The 21,215-nt window shown below is 39.8% G+C and overlaps 1 protein-coding gene across 3 annotated transcripts; it reads left to right on the plus strand.

Annotated features, from left to right (window-relative positions):
* The first annotated feature begins 627 nt into the window (after window positions 1–627).
* ctcf (CCCTC-binding factor (zinc finger protein)) lies at window positions 628–20,298 on the plus strand. 3 transcript variants are annotated; one of them, XM_085283159.1, is made up of 17 exons: window positions 628–836; window positions 2,888–3,036; window positions 3,543–3,723; window positions 3,846–4,000; window positions 4,180–4,299; window positions 4,711–4,890; window positions 12,960–13,175; window positions 13,262–13,424; window positions 14,505–14,675; window positions 14,787–14,920; window positions 15,003–15,123; window positions 15,393–15,542; window positions 15,645–15,805; window positions 16,469–16,651; window positions 16,770–16,905; window positions 16,996–17,238; window positions 17,488–20,298. In XM_085283159.1, exons 2-17 carry the CDS (start codon window positions 3,007–3,009, stop codon window positions 17,730–17,732), a joined length of 2,589 nt encoding a protein of 862 aa, XP_085139285.1. In that variant the 5' UTR covers window positions 628–836; window positions 2,888–3,006; the 3' UTR covers window positions 17,733–20,298. The 3 variants fall into 3 exon arrangements, with proteins under 3 accessions (XP_085139285.1, XP_085139287.1, XP_085139286.1); XM_085283160.1 differs by having other exon boundaries at window positions 631–836; window positions 3,864–4,000; XM_085283161.1 differs by lacking the exon at window positions 2,888–3,036 and having other exon boundaries at window positions 630–836.
* Window positions 20,299–21,215: the final 917 nt, after the last annotated feature.

Consider the following 21,215-nt stretch of genomic DNA (forward strand, 5'->3'; position numbering starts at 1 on the left):
CCCACAAACACACACACAGAGTAGAATTTTAGCCATAGAACACTAAATTTTGGAAGGTGTGTGTGTGTGTGTGTGTGTGTGTGAGAGAGAGAGAAAGATTTTCACTGGGGGTTTTTTTGGGTTTTTTTTTCTTCTGTAAAAAATGTTACCTGCTAAATTGTCCTAATTGTTTTCTTCCTGAATGGCAAAAGGACCTTTTGATCCTGCTGTGTGTGTGTGTGTGTGTGTGTGTGTGTGTGTGGAGAGAGATTTAAAAAAGCAGGACACAGTTACAGCTCAGATGTGGGTGTATATCTTCAGGATAATCATCCAAGTCATTTCATGTAATAAATGGAAAGCTAAAAGCTTTGCATATCTTTATTTTAGTGTCAGACACAAATAAAAAAAGTTAATATTTCCCATAATATTAAACAGACTAAAAACATTTCAGTTACATAACTTTTTCTTTGGTTCTAAATGAGCATGTTTTCATTTGTATGTTTTATTGAAAACGTTAACGCCTCGGGTTTATTCTCTTGTGAATGTCGCATTTCCGAGGGTTGTGAAAGCGTCCGTTTTCCTAACGTTGTGATAAATAGGCTTCACTGTATTCCAACGGGGCGCCCCTCCTGGCCAATCAGTGTGTCTGCAGCAGCTTCGACACCACCCCCCAGCGGCCGCACAGGCGCACTGAGCTTCCAACTGCCATTTTGTGGCAGAAGCTACTCTGCTAAAGCAGGAGAAGGATTAAAACAAACTGCGAAGAAGCCCGCATTTTTCCCTAGTCGGCTAAACTTTGTAGCACAGACTCTGTGCTTTCCGCCGAGTTAAGCAGAAGGAGAAACAGACTAAAAGAGGTAAAGTATCACTACTTTTCACATAAGGGGGGAGTTTGCAGGATCTTTAATCGGCCTCTAGGTGTCACGATGGGGCTCTGGGTCCGGGCAGCTCGTCGGAGAGTGTTTGTCTCCCTCTATCGTTATTGAAAACCCTGTCAAAATATGCTTTAAAACACAAGTTACAATAAATATGTATACATCCAGTTGTATTTCGTACGTATTTGTTAGAATATAGTCGAAGACATGTTGTGAATACTCCGTCGATTTGGTTGGAGAGTTTAGGCCAAGGCGTCCATTTTCTCGCTTCTTTGTTTCCCATTTTTGCTACCTTGACGACATCGAACTGGCGGGTTTAAGTTAGTTAACGTTAGCTTGTTTGCATTAATATAAAGTGTAACCCAGACAATCTTACAAGCACGAAATAATTGTTGCGACATTGGCGTCGTTTTGGGTGATCCTGTTCACGTTACTTTGAGCTTTAGCGTGTTGCATAACGTTTAATCAAATCTATATTTGGGGAAAAAGAAGCGAGATAGCTACTAGCGTTGGTTAGCAGTCACCGTTAGCAAAGCTAACAGGATCACGTCGACCTGACAGGCTTGAGGCCCTCTGTACCCAACGCCCTTAATACGTCTGAATGTTTCGAAGCAACGGAGTCTCGAAACGTGACCCTAACCAAGGTTTTACTCAGCACTTTCCTGACGCATCTGAAATACTGGAACCAAACTGATTATTGTGGCCCCTCGTTGCAAAGTACACACACGGAAACGCCAACTCCGAGGCAAGTGCGGGAGAGTGACGAAGCATTCACAGCAGAACGATCTTTGGCGTTCTCGAAGATCAGATGAGCATTTAGCGTTCTCCCAGCCGTCTTCCATTATTGAATGTTGCACCTCTCTCCTTTTTAGCCCATCACGACGTGCTCTGAATTGTCGGGTGTTGTTACACCCGTTGCCAGTTCGTCGCTTATTCTAAGCCCACCTAGAGCCTCATAGCCACAGATATATATTACAGCAGAGAGCTCCCTCTACGACTCGGCTTGGAGAGCTACAAAAATACAGCTATATAAATGCATTGAAAGGGGACGACAACTGACTGCTCCGCTCCGAGTGATTGCTGTTTTGTGGTAAATTTGTTCTGCTGTAAATGGAAGGATGTATGAAGGCCTTTGCCAGAGCCTCTCCAGTTTCCCACATTTAGCAAATAAAGACAAATGTGTCGAATCTCACAAACACATTTCAGGGATTGCCAGTATTCTAAAATCACATTGGGGTTATGGTGTGTGTAAGAGTAGTTACACAGCCACTACTTCATCTCAAGTGTATATATATATATATATATATAAATGCATACACATCTCTAAATGTGTGGTGTTTTAAGGGTGAAAAGGGTGAATTTTTAGCACAGTATTCAGATCTAGGCACATATCATTTCTTGAGCTACTAATGCAATTTTCTCTGGACTGTGTGGTGTGTAAAATGTCAGCATATTTCAAAGCTGATTGTTAGATCTCACCCCTTGTGTACAGTTAAGGGTTTTGCTCAAGTTAAACAATTAGCAGTGATGGTGTCAGTTTTGTTTTTCTTCATTGTTAATAAAGTCTAGTCTTATAGAAGAATGGGGGAGGGGGGGTTAGTGCAGATTTAATGAGTCTGTTAGTACAAATTCAGCCTACCCTGAAACATACTGATTTATTCAGGCTAGTACTGGTAAATAAAAGATTTCAAGGGGGGGAAACCAGCAAATGGCAGTAATCATATATCGCTGATCCTTTATTCTAAGATATTTTTTAAACCTCTTTATATCAGATTTCACCATGATGTGTAACACTACATAGTTTTTAATGTTGTAGTGTGATCTTGCAGCGGCAGAGAGAAAAATACATGCTGAATGTAGACACTTTTAGTGCGAAACTTCTTTTTTTTTTTTTTTTCCATTCATAGTACTCCTTCAGGTCCACAACCCTTTTCCCTGCGTTATGATGCAGTTTAAGTCACTGCTTGTGAATGTGCACGGAATACATAAGCATATAGTGCTGCTGTGTAATATATCCCTCTCCTGTCCTTCAGGTTGGCAGGGACAGTCAGGTAGCAGGCATTTGATCGAGCACAGCTCAGGGCTTTCAGCAGCAAAAAAAGGAGATCTCTGATACAAGAACCCTGCAGACTGCAGCCTAGTCGGCAAAGTCATGTTTAAGTCATTATCCTTTCTATTCCAGGTAACAGCTGTAGTGTTAAGAAAAAGTTGAGCCTTATAAGTTTCACTTTGTTCCCATTCTGAGAGTACAGCTTGATAGTGGCAGCATGGTGTTTGTTTTACATTTTAATATTATCCAGAATCTTAATATTGTACATATCCGGTTCACTAGTTAATGATATGAAATATTTGAATAATCTGTTTTTCATATTTTCATAAGTTCTGAAAGTAGATGCTATGCATACAGAAATCATGTTTTTATGTGCAATAATCCTCAGTATCAATAGAAATGGGAGAACGTTAAATCAGAAAAATGTCATGTTTTGAGATGGAAGTTTAACATGCTGGTGAACAGATACATGATCAAACTGTAACCGGCTACTGATTAGTTTCTTCTCCTTTGGTTTTTATATGGTCATAGTTTAGTCAACTTCTTGTGTTCAGTTGTAAGACTGTATACTGCTGTCCTAGACAAAATATGGCCCCACACTGCTAGAAAATGTTTGTTTCCACAACACAATATTTCAGTTCCTACCCAGCATGGACGGGAGGCCAACAGATGGTGTAGGGGTTGTGGATGTCCCCACCAAAGAGTTTCCGTCCATCCAAGCTGTTCACAGCCAGGATGCCATGGTGGCGGATCTCCTTCAGCAAGCAGCTGAGGCTGGGGGTGTGGTGGAGGGACAAGCTGGAGTTGTCGTAGAACAAGGTTCTTACTCATTTCATATGTAATTTTACCGTTTAGCTGTTAAAAAATTTTAAAAAAGTATTCATTTGTAATGTAAACGGGGACATTTTGACATTAAAACAGTCAAAGGTTTTATCCAACAGGTCTGTTTTATCCAACAGGTCACGGGGAAGGAATGGCAGCAGCCACTCAATCCCAGCAACAGCTAATGGAAGGAGTTGGTGTGGAAGGTGGCACAGGTGTTGAAATGATGGTTATGGACTCATTGGATCCCACCCTGTTGCAGATGAAAACTGAGGTGAGTTACAGTTACATTATTTTGATTTAATAGTTATTTAAACTTAGAAGAAAAATGAAAATATTATGTTTTGATGTCACTTTAGTTTTAGATATGACATTTATTGAATTTAGAGTACCAAGCATGCCTTCCAGAATATGCATCTTTACCACAGTGCTCATTATTATACATAATTGTAGGTAATAGATGCTGCAGTGGGAGGATCATCAGCTGCGGTGGGTGTGGTCGGAGGTGTACCAGGTGGTGCTCACCAAGCTACTGTGACAACTGTGGATCAAACGCAGATAATCACCCTACAGGTACTTTTTTTCCATTTCATATTTGTTTTTTGTTTTTCTTGTTTGTTTTTGTTTGGTTTTTTTTGGGGGTTTTTTTTTACTTTTATCCATTTGTGGTGTCAACAAAGCCAGTAGACTTTTAATATAGTTTTAATGAAGTTTATGTTTTCTATTAGTTAATGTTGTCTATTAGTTTCAGTAGAGTGCTGGTTACACAGTTGAGCAGGCGACACATATTCCTAAAACTAATGCAGGCCTGTCTATCCCAAGGCCATTTACTCTTAGCACTTCTCTCAACATTCCCGCCTCTCTCCACTGTTCTATCAAATAAGGCAAACCCACCCCCCCAGATTGGTGTGTGTGTGTGTGTGTGTGTAAAATCTCACTACTCTGTTGAATCAGAAGGCATGATTTCTGTTGTCCTGTCCTCAGGTGGTGAACATGGAGGAGCAAGCCGCGTTGGGCTTGGGGGAGCTACAGCTGGTTCAGGTGCCTGTTTCAGCCACTACTGTAGAGGCGCTTCAACAGGGCAATTTTGTAGACACTACTGCAATGCCTAAAGATGGAGACCCAGTTATCTGTCACACCCTTCCACTGCCTGAAGGCTTTCAGGTACACAGATGTACAGCTGTAAACTCATGCATGACATTTGAAAATTATATATGTACTATAGTCAAAGGTTTAATTTTTTTAGTCGTTTAATGTTAAAAATGATTAGTGTATATTCTTTAGGTCAGGCTCAGAAGCCTTTGTGTAAGAGCTGCTGCAAAGCTTTGGTCTAAATTGAATGTCACATTAATGTAAAGGCCACAGCAGGTCAAACACACCTTGTAAGAACACTTATTTATCACTTGATGTGTCATTTATACAAGCAAGCATTGGGCGAAATTATTCTTATTATAAATTTTTTTTTTTTTTTTATGTGTTTTTTCACACTAGCCAACCATTGTGACCTTTCTTCACATTCCAAAAATTCAGTTTGTATCTATTTGGTTAGATCATCCGTGCCCATAGGTGATCATTAGCTAGGCTGCAGTTTATAAGTTGCTGAGAACAGTCTGCCAGCAACTAGACAAGAAGCTTATCTTACCAACTCGGGAAAACATGGTGCAGAGTCAGCAGAATTACAGCAGTCTCAGATAACCTAAAAATATTGTATCTAATAGTAGTGTTGCAAGAAATGATACTAATCAATATTGAAAATTACTATTGAATCAGATACTTTTTTACCACAGTATCAGTACCAACATTGTTGTTGCTTACTTGACCCAAAAATAATTGTTTTAATCTTTTATTGTGACAACCTTAACTATGTGAGATATTTTAAAAGCAACTAACACAAGAGAAAAGTTGAATTTAAAAGGGCAAGGTTAATATTCTCTGATTTTTAGGCACATTAGTATATGTGAGGGGGCAAACTCCTCAAGATGGGTGGTGACCATTGTGGGCATTTAGAAGTCGGCCATCTTGGATACAACTTTTGTTTTTCAATAGGAAGAGGGCCATGTGACACATCAAACTTATTGGTAATGTCACAAGAAAAACAATGGTGTGCTTGGTTTCAACGTAACTTTATTCTTTCAAGAGTTATTTACAAGTTTCTGACCACTTATTAAATGTATTCAGTGTTCTGCCCATTGTGTTGGATTGTCAATGCAACCCTATTCTCCCACTCTTCACACACTGATAGCAACACCGCAGGAGAAATGCCAGTACAGGCATCCAGTATCCGTAGTTTCAGGTGCTGCACATCTCGTATCTTCACACCATAGACAATTGCCTTCAGATGACCCCAAAGATAAAAGTCTAAGGGGGTCAGATCGGGAGACGTTGGGGCCCAGTCAACTGGCCCACGACGACCAATCCACTTTCCAGGAAACTGTTCATCTAGGAATGCTCGGACTTGGCACCCATAATGTGGTGGTGCACCATCTTGCTGGGAAAACTCAGGGAACGTGCCAGCTTCAGTGCATAAAGAGGGAAACACATCATCATGTAGCAATTTCAAATATCCAGTGGCCTTGAGGTTTCCATTGATGAAGAATGGACCCACTATCGTTGTACCCCATATACCACACCAAACCATCACTTTTGTTGTTCCAACAGTCTTGGAGGGATCCATCCAATGTGGGTTAGTGTCAGACCAATAGCGGTGGTTTTGTTTGTTAACTTCATCATTCACATAAAAGTTTGCCTCATCACTGAACAAAATCTTCTGCGTGAACTGAGGGTCCTGTTCCAATTTTTGTTTTGCCCATTCTGCAGATTCTGTGCACCGATCTGGGTCATCCTCGTTGGGATGCTGCATTAGCTGGAGTTTGTAAGGGTGCCATTTGTGAGTAGCTAATATCCACTGAAGGGATGTTGGACTAATGCCACTCTCCAGTGACATGCGGCGAGTGCTACGCTGTGGGCTCTTGCTGAATGAAGCTAGGACAGCCACTGATGTTTCTTCATTAGTGACAGTTTTCTTGCGTCCACATTTTGGCAAATCCAACACTGAACCAGTTTCACGAAACTTAGCAAGCAGTTTGCTAACTGTAGCGTGGGAGATGGGTGGTCTCGTAGGGTGTCTTGCATTGAAATCTGCTGCAATGACCCGGTTACTGCGTTCACCAGATATCAACACAATTTCGATCCGCTCCTCACGTGTTAACCTCTTCGACATGTCAATGGCTGTGAACAAAGAGAAACTTGTAAATAACTCATGAAAGAATAAAGTTACGTTGAAACCAAGCACACCATTGTTTTTCTTGTGACATTACCAATAAGTTTGATGTGTCACATGGCCCTCTTCCTATTGAAAAAAACAAAAGTTGTATCCAAGATGGCCACCATGGTCACCACCCATCATGAGGAGTTTGCCCCCTCACATATACTAATGTGCCACAAACAGGACTTTAATATCACCAACCATTCCCATGTTATTATGGTGTATCCATATAAATGGCCCGCCCTGTAGAAAGTTCTAACATATAAAGAACTGAAGTGATCAGTGTCTTTAAAAACAATCAAGTGTCCTCTTCGGGTCTGGGTGTCATTAAACTTCCAGTTTGGGTGATATGACAGTAGGAGCATAAAGTTTGAGCTCCTGATCCTTTAGGGAAAAATACGTCATATATGTAAACCTACTTTAACTAGAAAAATTTGCATTTCCTGCGAAAATGCAGTGTGGATGCTTAAAGCTGAAGCTGTATGCAAAAACTAGCTGAAAAAGCTGAAAAGTTGCAGAAATTGTAAAAACTTTGCAGAAGCAAAAGAAGTTTGCTAAAATGGAATAACTTAGCAGAACTGCAATATCTTAGAGGAAACATAATACTTGGCAGAGATACAATAGCATAGCAGAATTTAGCAGAAATATTGTAACTTACCAGAAACATGATAACTTCTCAAAAATACAAGAATTTAGGAGAAATAGTATAAGATAACAGAAAGAATATATTTAGCCAAAAATACTTAAACATTACAGAAACACTATGATTTAGAAAAATAGTACAACAGAGCAGAAATATTGTGATTTACCAGAGACACTGTGATGAACTATGAATATTGTAATTTTAAATTAAGACTATGTTTTAGCACAAATATTATAATTTGGCAGAAATACTATAATTTAGCAGAAATACTATATTAAGCACAAATCCCATAAAAAGCAGAAATACTGTACTATGATTTAGTAGAAAAACTATAATTAATCAGAAATACTACATTTAGCAGAAATACTATATTAAGCACAAATCCTATGAAAAGCAGAAATAGTATGATTAAGCATAAATACTACATTTAGCAGAAATACTATATTAAGCACAAATCTTATAAAAAGCAGAAATACTATATTAAGCACAAATCCTATAAAAGCAGAAATAGTATATTAAGCACAAATCTTATAAAATAGCAGAAATAGTATGATTTAGCACAATAGTAATAAGTTAAACAGAAAAATTGGAAAAGCAAAATGGACAGCTGAAAAAATGCTGAACATGCTGAGGTTCCCTCAAATATACTAGTTAAATGACAAAAATCTGCAAAAAAATTTATGACAGCCACACAATTACAAATATGTACACATGAGGAAACACACATGCACAGAGAGACACACACACAAGATCCAATTCAGTCAAACAGTCTAAATATATTGAATTCGAATCTTACAATGAGATCATCCCATTAAAAGGCTTTCTCTCTCTCTCTCTGTCACACACACACACACACGCACACACAAACACACACAGACAGACACAGAGGGAGAGAGCTGCCGAATTTAAATCCACCAATCCGAGTGGCTGTTTACGTTTTCCCGCCAAAAAAGGTGCATCTTTTTACACACGCAGCACAGAGAGGCACAGGATTATTGCAGTCTATTTCTCATAGTGACGACTCCCCTCAAACAAATGACCATAATTTCCTAACCGTAGGGGCTAGAGCGGTCATTCTTACACCGTTTTGTTCAGAAGAGATGGGAGAATCTTCCAGTGTTTACAATTTATCATTAACATATGAATTTTTAGAGATATATGACATGGATGACTTATTGACTTAGAAGCCACGAATTCCCCAATATGCAAATTTGAATGGCTGAGGCCACATATATGATTGGCTGGCTGGGAAGCCGTGCAGGCCCTGATTTGTGGATTTGAATTCCTCAGCCCTGATATGATTGGCTGGCTTAGAAGCCATGAAGGCCCCAATATGCAAATTTGAATGCCTCAGGACACTTATTTGATTGGCTGGGAAGCCGTGCAGGCCCTGATTTGAAAATTCTAATGTCTCAGTCCTCACAGAGGATTGGCTGCCTGGGGACCTGGCAGAAATATATAGAAATACTATGATTAAGCATAAATACTACATTTAGTAGAAATACTATGTTTTAGCACAAATACTATAAAAAGCAGAAATACTATATTAAGCACAAATCCTATAAAAAGCAGAAATACTATATTAGGCACAAATAGTATAAAAAGCAGAAATACTATAATTTAGCAGAAATACTATGTTAGGCACAAATCCTATAAAAAGAATAAATACTATAATTTAGCAGAAATACTATATTAGTCACAAATCTTATGAAAAGCAGAAATAGTATGATTTAGCAGAAATACTGTATTTAGCACAAGTACCGAAAAGTACCAGAAATACTATGATTTAGCAGAATAGTAATAACTTACAAAATTACAAATATGGAGGCATATTGAAACAGAAATGCACAGAGGGACACACAAACACAGGCTCTAATCCAGTCAACCAGTCTAACTATATTCAATTTAAATCCTACAATGACATGCTGCCAAATAAGGGCAGGGTCCTCTCTCTCCCACTAAACACACACACACACACACAGACACAGAGGGAGAGAGCTGCCGAATTTGAATCCACCAATCAGAGTGGCTGTTTACGTTTTCCCGCCAAAACAGGTGCATCTTTTTACACACGCAGCACAGAGAGGCACAGGATTATTGCAGCCTATTTCTCATAGTGAGGACTCCCCTCAAACAAATGACCATAATTTCCTAACCGTAGGGGCTAGAGCGGTCATTCTTACACCGTTTTGTTCAGAAGAGATGGGGGAATCTTCCAGTGTTAACAATTTATCATTAAAATATGAATTATTAAAGATATTTTACTTCTAATGCACCATAACTGAGTAGAGCGAAGCAAAAACTGCCTTGACTTGCCCTCAAACAACGCTTTCTAACTCTAAATCTATTTGGAGTATCGATATCATTCTTTCACCGTAAGAGACAGCAGGCTTTGGTGAACAATCATGGAAATTTTCAGGTCTCTGTGGAAATCCAACAAAAAGTTATGACGAGAGAAAAAAGTGGTTCATTTCCACAGTTTCAAAGCTGAAGAAATCTGAGCGAGGGACAAATTTCCTACCCTCAAACAAACGTAATTCATGGCCAAATGGTAATAGGTGAGAAAACAATTCTTGAATTGTGAGCGTCAGGAGTGTCTGAAGATATACCGGGACAAGCCTCATGTCTTAACTTTGCTTCGTTAAGGAGATATGACGATTCGAATATGCCTCTCATTACAGAAATCCAGCGGTGATTTTGAACAAGCTCTCCATTCACTTTATATGGAGAGGTTTTCTGACATTGTGTTGGTCTGAGGAGATTTGCCAAAATTCTATAAATCCCACAACAATGATAGTGACATTTTCTGAAAGCCAGCAAAAATACCTACATTTTGATGTATAATTTGTGGAAGTTGAGTGAAAATTGAGCAAGTAGCAAACAGTTGTTCGGACATGAAGAGAAGACTGCAAAACCTTCAGTGACACACTGGAAGCCAAGAGCATAGCAACGATAACAACGCATGTATTTTGTGAAAAATCACAATTTTGCAACTCAAAACTTTAAGAGGCATAAAAGTAAAACAGTAAAAGATTTGAAAAAGCTGAATCATACCTGAATAGCCCAATATTTTGTGAACATTTTAAAGTTTGAATGGTTGTTCTAGGTGAAAGTATGAGGAAGTAGTTAAGTTTCAAAAACAAGCAAAATTCAGCAGAATTTTGGAAGTTTCCCATTCATTTCAATGGGACAAATTAAAGGAAAAAAGCTTAATATTTTAAAAAGTATAATAGCAAAAAATAGCAAAAGTCATAGCGATCATTAGCAGAAATAGCAGAATAGTTTATGCTTAAAGCATCCACACAATAATAAAGAATAAAGAGAAACAGGAACTCAATAGTGTGGATGCTTAAAGCATCCACACAACTAGTTGACCACTGAACTCAAGAGATGGTATCACTATGCTGAAAGGAAGGCATACAAGAGTGTCCCACTTCAAGATAAAGGCCCTATTTGTGTGGGAAGAAGACCCTGATGAGAGCCACTTGGGGATGGAGGAACAGGATACTAGCAACTCAACTAATGTTCAAACCATCCTCAAAGAGTTAAGAGACTTCTGCCATGAAAACAGTACTGAACTCTGTGAAATTAAAGGTAAAATTGTAAAAATGAGCAAGGGAATGGACCACACTGAAAAAAGAATTACAGAAGCAGAAGAAAGAATATTGATACCCATGCTAGCTGGCTGGAAGCCAGGTTAATGACCAAGAAGGAAGGTCGAGTTGTGAAAGAATTCACAGAATAGAAGAAAACTTGCCCAATGTAGCTGCTTTTGTAGAAAATGCATTGAGGGAGAAGTTGGCTATTTCACATGCTATGGAGCTGGGAATGGAGAGCGCTCACCACTCTGTCGCTCTGAAGCTGCCATGTGCTGCCCCTCAGTGATCCATAGTGGCCAAGTTTGGCAGCTTCAAGGTAAAGGAAGAAGTTTCAAAATTGTCTGGCAGAAAAAAGGGGTTTGTTTTTCAAGACAGGAAGGTTTTCTTGGAACATGATCATGCACCAGAAGTGCTTAGAGAGAAGAAAGAGAAGTCTTTCAAGAGCTCGACAGGTGGTTTTGCTGTTTTATTTGGCAGGGCAAAGGACCCAAGATTAAACTTAAGACCCTGCAAGTGGCTAAAGACAAAGAACGTCTTTTCCTGCCAAATACTAGAGATTAGTTTAGGGCAGTACAGATCACAACCTTGACGAACATGTGTAACTCAGTCTGCACAGCACAGTGGAAGGAGATGGAAATATAAAGTCATATTCCATTACAGAACCTGCTCCACCTTAATGAATCCAACCCCTGGATATAAACATCTCTTAGGACTTAGTTCAGTGTGGTGAGAGAGAAGCAACCCAAGGAACTCTATAGACCGATACACTAGATAATATACGACCCTGAATTCAGCCCAAATAAAACTGATAGTTGATTTAAGAATGATATAGATATAGGTTATAGGATAAAAGACATAGGTTTGGTTAAATAAAACATTTACTTAGTGGGACCACTTTTAAAATGCTTTGAAGATTTGAAAGAACAAGGATTGACAAATCAAGACTTCTATAGATTTTCACAAAAATCGACATTATATGGGAAATGCGTTTAAAAAGAAAGATGTTGAAGCAGATGTGTCAGTTGTTTTTAAAGGTTCTCTTAATGGCATATAAATCAATTCAAGGAATTCGATACATTTCTAAAATATACCAAGGATTACACAAATTGAAAGTGTAAAATCATAAGAGCTATAATGGAAAATGTGAAAAGGAGGGAAATTTTAAAATTGAACTGGAAACTTAGGAAGACATATCAGTACCAGTGGACTTCCTCTCTGTCCTTGAGAGAGTAACTTTCTCCACAGAGAATTAACTTGCTGAAGATCCTGTGGTGAAACAAAATGCAAACCACTTACATATTTTCTTGGCTTCCCAATGATCCTCCGGTACTGGACATACATTAGCAAGAAATTAGGAAAAAACATTTAACGTAGCAATTCTGTTATCATTTGAAACCTTATACTTTGGTTCCAATCTTCAAATTCTGGAGGGTGATGTAAAGAGGTAGTTGTTGAACGTTCTGCTGGTAAGCCAGTAAGAAAGCACTCACTAAAAAGTGGTTAACTATAGTTTCCCCTTTTAACTAAGATGCTGCTCACCTTTCTCTACTGGTTCATTAGTACTTAAGTTTTGGTGGGGTTTTTTTGCTTTCATTCTCTATTTTGTTACTCTTGGTAATAATTTTGCACCAAAAGTGCATTTAACTCAATTGTAGTGCCTGTATGTTCTGAATAAAAACTTGAATAACACCCCCTGACTGAGCAGTTTGTGCCTTTTCATGTTTAGGTAGTTAAGGTTGGTGCTAATGGTGAGGTGGAGACTGTGGAACAGGAGGAGGAAGGAGCAGAAACGCAACCTGACGAGGAGGAAGATGAAGAGGTGGGTAACCAGCTTCTGGAAGAGGGGGAAGAGGAGCCTGTTCAGCCTCCAAATGACGACCCAACCTGGGCTAAGGACCCAGACTATCAGCCACCATCTGGAGTTGTTAAGAAGATCAAAAAGGTAAGAAAGGTGGTGGGATTGTTATTTTTGTAAATGCAGATTTAAGAGACTTTGCTGTACTGAAACTGAACTTGCTGTTTGTCCAGGGTAAAAAGAGTCGTCTGCGTTATGCTGAGGGAGACAAGGATATGGATGTCAGTGTCTATGACTTTGAGGAAGAACAGCAGGAGGGCCTTCTGTCTGAGGTCAATGCTGAGAAAGTGGTCGGCAACATGAAACCACCTAAACCTACCAAGATAAAGAAGAAGGGTAAGTAAAGGGCTTTTTCCATTAGCACCTACTCAGATTGATTTGACACCACTTGAGGCGGTACAACTCTGCTTCAGTTGTACATTAGTGTGTCATAGCTCCTAAATTGTGGAATGAATTACTTCCCCATGTTATGCCTTAAATCTCAAATTTATTCTGTGGTTTGTATGATTTGTATGTGTGGTGTATCTCTTAATTTATTGTTTAAACCTTTGTTTCATGTGCTTTATAAATACATTTAAATGGGTTTGGAGAATAGCACTGCACCAACCCAGCATAGCTGCATACTTATAACCACAGAAAGTTGAAATACACAGCATAGGAGGATCAGCTGGCTGTTTAGGCTACTGCAGCCATACACACCACTATGTTAGTGTGTGAATAAGATAAGATAAAATGACAACAGAAACCATTAATGAAAACTCGAGTGGCAATGTTACCAAACATAACAAGCCAGCAGATACAGCCTAAGGCTAAAAAAAAAAACCCATTAATATCTAGGTTCCTGTACCTTACAGTAATATACAGGAACATGTGACAGAAAACAATTATTAAATCAAAACTAGCTTTACTTAGCAAACCTACCCTACAGCCATGTGTTTTTTTTTTTATTTGTTTGTTTGTTTTGTGCTGCAGTGATTTATATAAGTTCTTTAAAAATGATTCCCAAAATCTATATATGTACATGGGTTCATAATCCTGGTACTCTAGGGAATTGATATAGTAAGTTGGTTGCAAGGATCCATCTTTGTTATGCCAAACAAACTTAAACCTAGTCCAGATTATGCACATTGACTTAATGAGTCTTGTTTATTTGTCTTCTCTGATATAAATCAGCTCTGAACGATCAAAACAAAAGTGATCACACAACAAGAATATGAATAGAGATGTACAATCAGTCCTAACTTAATGGTTCAGCAGCTGTATTTAACTGTTGAAACTTAATATTGTAAGTTAACACTGTTTTAGTTAAAGACGCGTGTCCCGTAGATGCAGCTAGCCCCAAATGCATTGCATTGTTTTGCTATACAAACACTGTTACTGAATATGAAATCTTTCGATGTCTTTGTTGTTTGTTAGGAGTGAAGAAGACATTTCAGTGTGAGCTGTGTAGCTACACATGCCCTCGACGCTCCAACTTGGACAGGCACATGAAGAGCCACACAGATGAGAGACCTCACAAATGTCATTTGTGTGGAAGAGCTTTTAGGACAGTCACTTTGCTAAGAAACCATCTCAACACTCACACCGGTAAACATGAATCTGTGGTGTCATTAAAATGTACAACGTTGTACTGTGCTGATAGTTCAATTTTTTTTTTCACACAAGTATGCAAGGATTGCTTACATTTTATTTATGCAGGAACTCGTCCACACAAGTGTACAGACTGTGATATGGCTTTCGTGACTAGTGGAGAGCTGGTTCGCCATCGTCGCTACAAGCACACACACGAGAAACCCTTCAAATGCTCCATGTGTGACTATGCCAGTGTGGAGGCAAGTTTATCTATTGTCTGCTTTGTGTTCTTGGTGTTTAAGTGTTTACCAAAATGTAACTTTGTGTGTGACTGTTGTGTAGGTGAGCAAATTAAAGCGTCACATTCGTTCCCACACCGGCGAGCGTCCATTCCAGTGCAGTCTTTGCAGTTACGCTAGCAGAGACACTTACAAGCTGAAGAGACACATGAGGACACACTCAGGTAAAGCCGACACCTTAACTGCTCCTCTCCTGTGTGTTTAAAGAACTGAAGGGCAATGAAGTGTTTTCTTTGGTGCACAGCTTTATTGATTGTTTTCATGCGAAAGAATAATAAATTGCTTCCCAGACTAAATTACTCAAGTTAGAAATGGTACGGACTGCTAGTACCCAGTTACTCCAATATTGGCATATGGGCCTCTTTGAGAAATGAGAAAGAAATGAAAAACATGAAACTGTAAAACATTGTATGTGCTCAATCATCATTCTTAGGAGAGAAACCCTATGAGTGCTACATCTGCCATGCCCGATTCACCCAGAGTGGAACCATGAAGATGCACATTCTGCAGAAGCACACTGAAAATGTGGCCAAATTCCACTGTCCACACTGTGACACTGTCATTGCACGCAAAAGTGACTTGGGTAAAACACACTGTGTAAACACACAAACACACATGGTACTTTACTTTAACTTGCTGTTTCTACCACCTAATTTACTCTCCTGTCATCTGTGTGCTATCTTAGGTGTCCATCTTCGTAAGCAACACTCATTCATTGAGACCGGAAAGAAATGTCGTTACTGTGACGCAGTTTTCCATGAGCGCTACGCTCTGATCCAGCACCAGAAGTCACATAAGAATGAGAAGAGGTTCAAATGTGACATGTGTGACTACTGCTGTCGCCAGGTCTGTAATACAACTGATATTGTGTGACAACCAGGTTTTTCATATTTGTAGTAATATTATTGTTTCAGTTTAGTCTCAAGTGTGAATCATCTACTCGTGTTTAAAAGTCTGAGAGTGAGTCTGGAAGCTGAAGGCTCTGCAGTTTGATAGTAGCAAACTGTACTGGGACAGTATGGTGTTATGATGGATAACCACTAAAACTGTTTTTGAGGCGTTACCCCAACAGGTCAGCATGTATGGACACCGAGAATGAGATGATGTAGGATTTCGTTTTCAGGAATTTCATTATAGGATTTTTTTCCCCCTCAATTCATACCATAGGTGCATGTACAAGGAGGCTGAGGGATCTAGCACCAGCAGCCACCAGTATTCTTGACTTCTCCAGTCATGGTGGACAAAGCTAAGAGTCTTAGCACAATGACAATACTAATTTAATACATCAATTAGGATATGAATTACCTTGATCACTGTATCGCTATTAACTTGACCATTATCGATTCCTGACGTCATCAGCACAACACTACACAGTGTAAATGAGACCATATGACCATACATTCAGCAGTCTGTCAACTATCTAACTGCTGGCCGTTATTGCATGCATGATATATGAAATAATATTTGCTGCTAACAGTGAAAACTGTGTTTTCATGTTGCTGTGTCCAGGAGCGCCACATGGTCATGCATCGCCGAACCCACACCGGAGAGAAACCATATGCCTGCAGCCAGTGTGAAAAGACCTTCAGACAGAAGCAGCTCCTGGACATGCACTTCAAACGCTACCATGACCCCAACTTTATCCCTGCCACCTTTGTTTGTCCCAAGTGTAACAAGACCTTCACCCGAAGGGTAAGATTACATGTGTTTTTAGCTGTCACACATGAAGTGAAAGCTAAGGGTCAACTCCTAGGCCAGCTAGTTACCTGCAAGTCACAACACAGACTGTTTACGGGTGTGTTTCTTTTAGAACACCATGGCTCGCCACGCGGAGAACTGCAGCGGTGAGGTGGAGGATGCTGAGAATGGAGCTACAATCCCAAAGAAAGGAAGAAGAGGAAGAAAGAGGAAGATGAGGAGCAGGAGGGATGATGATGATGACAGTGGTGAGACGTGGACGCCGTTTTGGGGTTTATACAGGGCTGTGTTTTTCTGTAACTATGTTCAACTAGATTGTTTTGTGTGTGTTCATTCAGATGAGGATCATGCTGAGCAGGATGATGATGAGGAAGAGGGTGAGGGTGAGGAAGAGTCATCACTTCTACAGGAAGAGGAGGACCCAGAAAGCATGGAGCTGGACCAGGCTCCAGCCGCCATTCCTGTACCAGCCCCCGATGAGCCACCAGTCAAGAGGAAACGAGGCCGCCCCCCCAAAAATGCCCCCAAGCCTCCAACACCCAGCAAGTCCGTTAGAGTTGCTACCAAAACAACTGCTTCTGGTGAGCATTAAAATACAAATTTAAAAAAGAAGTAATCTAAGAAGAGTAACCTCTATGAATAGTAAAGTGTCCTGCTCCAGCATTAACGGGCTTTCTTTTTTAACTGTAGTGTCTGTGACAAATTAGAAATGAATGTATGCCATATATGTTAGTGATTAATAACCGTAGAAGACGAGTACTCTAGTAAACGAACCTGTCGTTTTTGATAGTGCTATGGATAGTAAGAAATATGTCTGTTGTGCTTTTTAGCTGCTGCCATCATTCAAGTGGAGGATGAGAGCACTGGGGCAGTGGAGAACATCATAGTGAAGAAGGAGGAAGGTGATGCCTCTGCAGCGACTCCTCTGGAGCAGGGAGTGGCCCTCACTGTGGAGGGGGTGGGGCTTGATGAAGGGGTAGAGACTGTTGAGCTTCCTGTGAACGAAGAAACAGCGGCAGCTTCAGCCAACGGAGATTTGACACCAGAGATGATCCTTAGCATGATGGACCGGTGAACGTAACACAGAAACGCACATGTAGCCGGACTATGACTAAAATTACTGCATACTTCCCCATGGCCTTCATTTCGTGCTTCATCCAATGGCAGCCGTTCTGCTAAAATGGCTTCCGAATGCGACAGCAGGAGCAGTCGTGCACTAAGAGTAGAAGCTGCATGTATGTGTTTAAACACAATGTCTTCACATCCCCGTGTGTCAGCCTGTATGCCCATGTTTCAGGACTCTGTCACACATCCTTCCGTGACCCTTACTGTACACAGATAATGTCAAAGCTAAAACTGCTCTCTGCTGTTAAATGCTTTTTTCCAGTTTGAATGTCTTTTCAATGGCTCTAAGTGGATTTAGCTAATTATTCCTACCCAAAGCCACATCCTGTGCCAGTCTCTACCCACACACCCTCTCCATGTCTTTAATATGAGAACATTATTTGATGGAACTTTACATTCAAGTATTTTTTTTGTTTTTTTTTTAGAAGAAGAACTGTGAGATGTCCTGCTTGCAGTTCTTTACAACTATGCTGATTTTGCAAATTCCGTGTGTGTGAGTGTGTGTGTGAGAGAGTGTGTGTGAGAGAGTGTGTGTGAGAGAGTGTGTGTGAGAGTGTGTGTGTGAGAGAGAGAATGTAGCTTTTCCTAACAATGACATTATTGGTACTTTCAGATGCCATTTTTGCTTAGTTTTGTGATTTTAATTTTTTTTTTTTTCCTAAAGCCACATGGTCACCATAGTGGTGTTATTAGTCAGCTGTTTGTACACTGAGTTAGCAGAATGAGTCTTCCTGTGAGTAGGCATGGGGTAAGTGTTGACATCAATAGAAGTGAGTGATGATAGTTTTTCAGCCTTCTTGTTAAACCTTGTTGTGAACTGAAACTAGCCCCCAGTCAACTTATGTAAACTAAAACGATGAGACGGCTCATAAATGAGTTTGGCCATATCACACACGCAGCCGAAACTTCAACTGTTTCACACATGGGAGATATTTGTCATTCATATGTCACTCAATGTTTCTCCTCCTGTCCACATTTTTGAAGGAAAGGGTCGTACACGTCTCATGAAACCCCGCTGGTTGGAGAAAATGTGGATAATCCTACTTATACAATATCGTATTATAGCAGTGGTTTTTGAACACCCCAAGCACTTCAGCTAATCCCAGTTCTTACTGTAACAGTCATTATGCATTTTGTAAATCAGTCGCTCAAACACGTTCTTCATCTACAATAATCAGTGAAAACTAGCTGTGGCGGATGGAGTGCATGTACATACACATTTTAACACCTTTGAATGTTTTTATTATCTGAACATGTGTTGGGAAAGAGACAGCAAGGCTTGCATGTATTTTTCTAAACCTGAGTGTCCTGAGCGAAGGGCCCTCACCATCATGCTTTCATTCTACAGATTAGCATATATACCCAAATCAACTGAATTGATTTCTGCCACCCCCGACTGTCTCTTGGTTAGCTTGTGTCTGCTGTGATGCATTACAGTTTAATTTTTGATCTTTCTGTAGTTGTCACTGTTTCTCTGCAGTTGGTTGAGTTCAATGCGTAGTGGGGCCAGTTTGACTTCTAGTGGACTGTAAGTTGTTGCTTGAAGACGGGTTTGTATCTAAAAACAGAAGTGACTTGGAACTCGTTTGTAGGGACAGAATGACCCTTGTGCAAATGCACTGTTCAACATACTGGATCTTATCTGGCCAAGTTGGTCCCCTGCCTTCGTCATCTCTGAGAGAAAGCTGCATTTAAGCCTCTGCGTTCAGTTCTTCATACATTTCAGTTTCTTCGTGTCTGCACACTCACACATTAGCCTTATTTTTGCAGTACATCAGTGGCTTTCAGCTATATGAACACTGAAAAGTAACTGCTAATGTAAGCTGTTTTCTGCCATTGCTGCACCATCCTCCACCATCAAGTTTTCCAGCTGGTAGTGCAGTGTGCATATCATATTTTAGGTTTTAGCTAAACTGCTTTACACTAAGACTGAACCAACTTGAGGTAATGGAAAAGCCCCATTGATAGAGCTGTTTGGCAAATTGCTACTTTTGTATTTCCATGTTGTCGTTCTCACTTCCACTCAGTTTCCAGGATTCCTCAAGATCCAAGTGTCAACAGATAATATGATTTGATTTCTCTGAAGACAGTTGAATTATGGATTATTACAGCCATAAGGTGACTTTAGCTCTTCTGTAATGTAAATGCCCAGTTGTGTAAAAAAATGAATCAGATTTGCACTGTACAGTTGTGGTCAGGCATCTTCCTGTGTAACAAGACAATGTTCAGTTACCTGATCTGTCATATTCATGTCCTGATGGAATGATTTGAGGTTATATGACTGTTCTGAAATCAGTGCGGGGTTTTGTTTTGTTTTGTTTTTCTTGTTGTTATTTGTTTGTTTTGGGGTTGTTTTGTTTTTTAAATTCCATATTGTTTGTTTTTGCAGAAAAATTGAGAAAATAGTTTTAAGATTAAGTGTCCCCATTTTAAGACCAAGAAAACAAATGTTTGTGATGTCATTTTTGAAAATGAGAAATTGTACAGATGATGAAAATTAAAATCATCTTAATGGGCTTATGACTGCTGCATAATTCTGTTCTTTAACTTAAACGTGTAGTTATTCAAAAAGGTGGGATTATAAAATACATTTGTGATCAGTTTACAAACACCAATGGGCATGATTGCCATAGTAATTTGGGGCTTTTATTGATTTCTTTGAACTTTTTGGTTTGCTTTTTGTTTTTTACAAGGTAGAATGATTACATATCATACATCGATAATGACTTCAGAAAATGAGAATTAGGTGCACAAGTGAATAATTATTTAGTATTTTATCTGTACATGGTCAAAATCTGCACATCATCTTCTTTCGGCTGCTTCCTTTAGCGGTCACCACAGCAGCTCTTGTGCCTCCATCTCACACTATCCCTAACATCTTTGCTCTGTCACACCAGCCCTGTGCGTGTCCTCCTTCACTACACCCATGAACCTTATCTGTGCTCTTGCTTTTTTTCCTTCCTACTCTACAGCCAGTGTCTTCACTGCTCATGTCAAAATTGTCTCAGCCTTGAAGCTCTTACTTTGTCTCCAAAGCACTCAACGTTAGCTTTCCATCCGATATACTTGTATATCCTGTCCATTGTGGTCACACACTCAGCACCTCAAGTCCAGCCTGTCGTTTGTTTTTTTTGTTTTCCAAACTATAGATCACAATGTCACCTGTGAACATCTTGGCAGACAGAAACTGCCAAATGTCATCTGTCAACCTGTCCATCATCACTCCATGAAGGAGCTCAAAGTAGATCCCTGATGTAACCTCAACCCATCTGTCCCTTCTACCTCAACACTGCCTTTCTGTCCTCACACTGTACCTGTTCTGCGCCACCCTCACATACTTCTCTGCCACACCTGACTTCCTCACAAAGCTTTCTCTAGATCCAGAAATACACAGTGCGTCTCTTTCCGGCCACCTTTTTATTTATCCATCAAC

This window comes from Mchenga conophoros, linkage group LG7, assembly GCF_057382185.1.
Source record: "Mchenga conophoros isolate Kocher_MC1m ecotype Shallow Benthic linkage group LG7, M_conophoros_male_GT1.1, whole genome shotgun sequence".
Lineage (NCBI taxonomy): Eukaryota > Metazoa > Chordata > Actinopteri > Cichliformes > Cichlidae > Mchenga > Mchenga conophoros.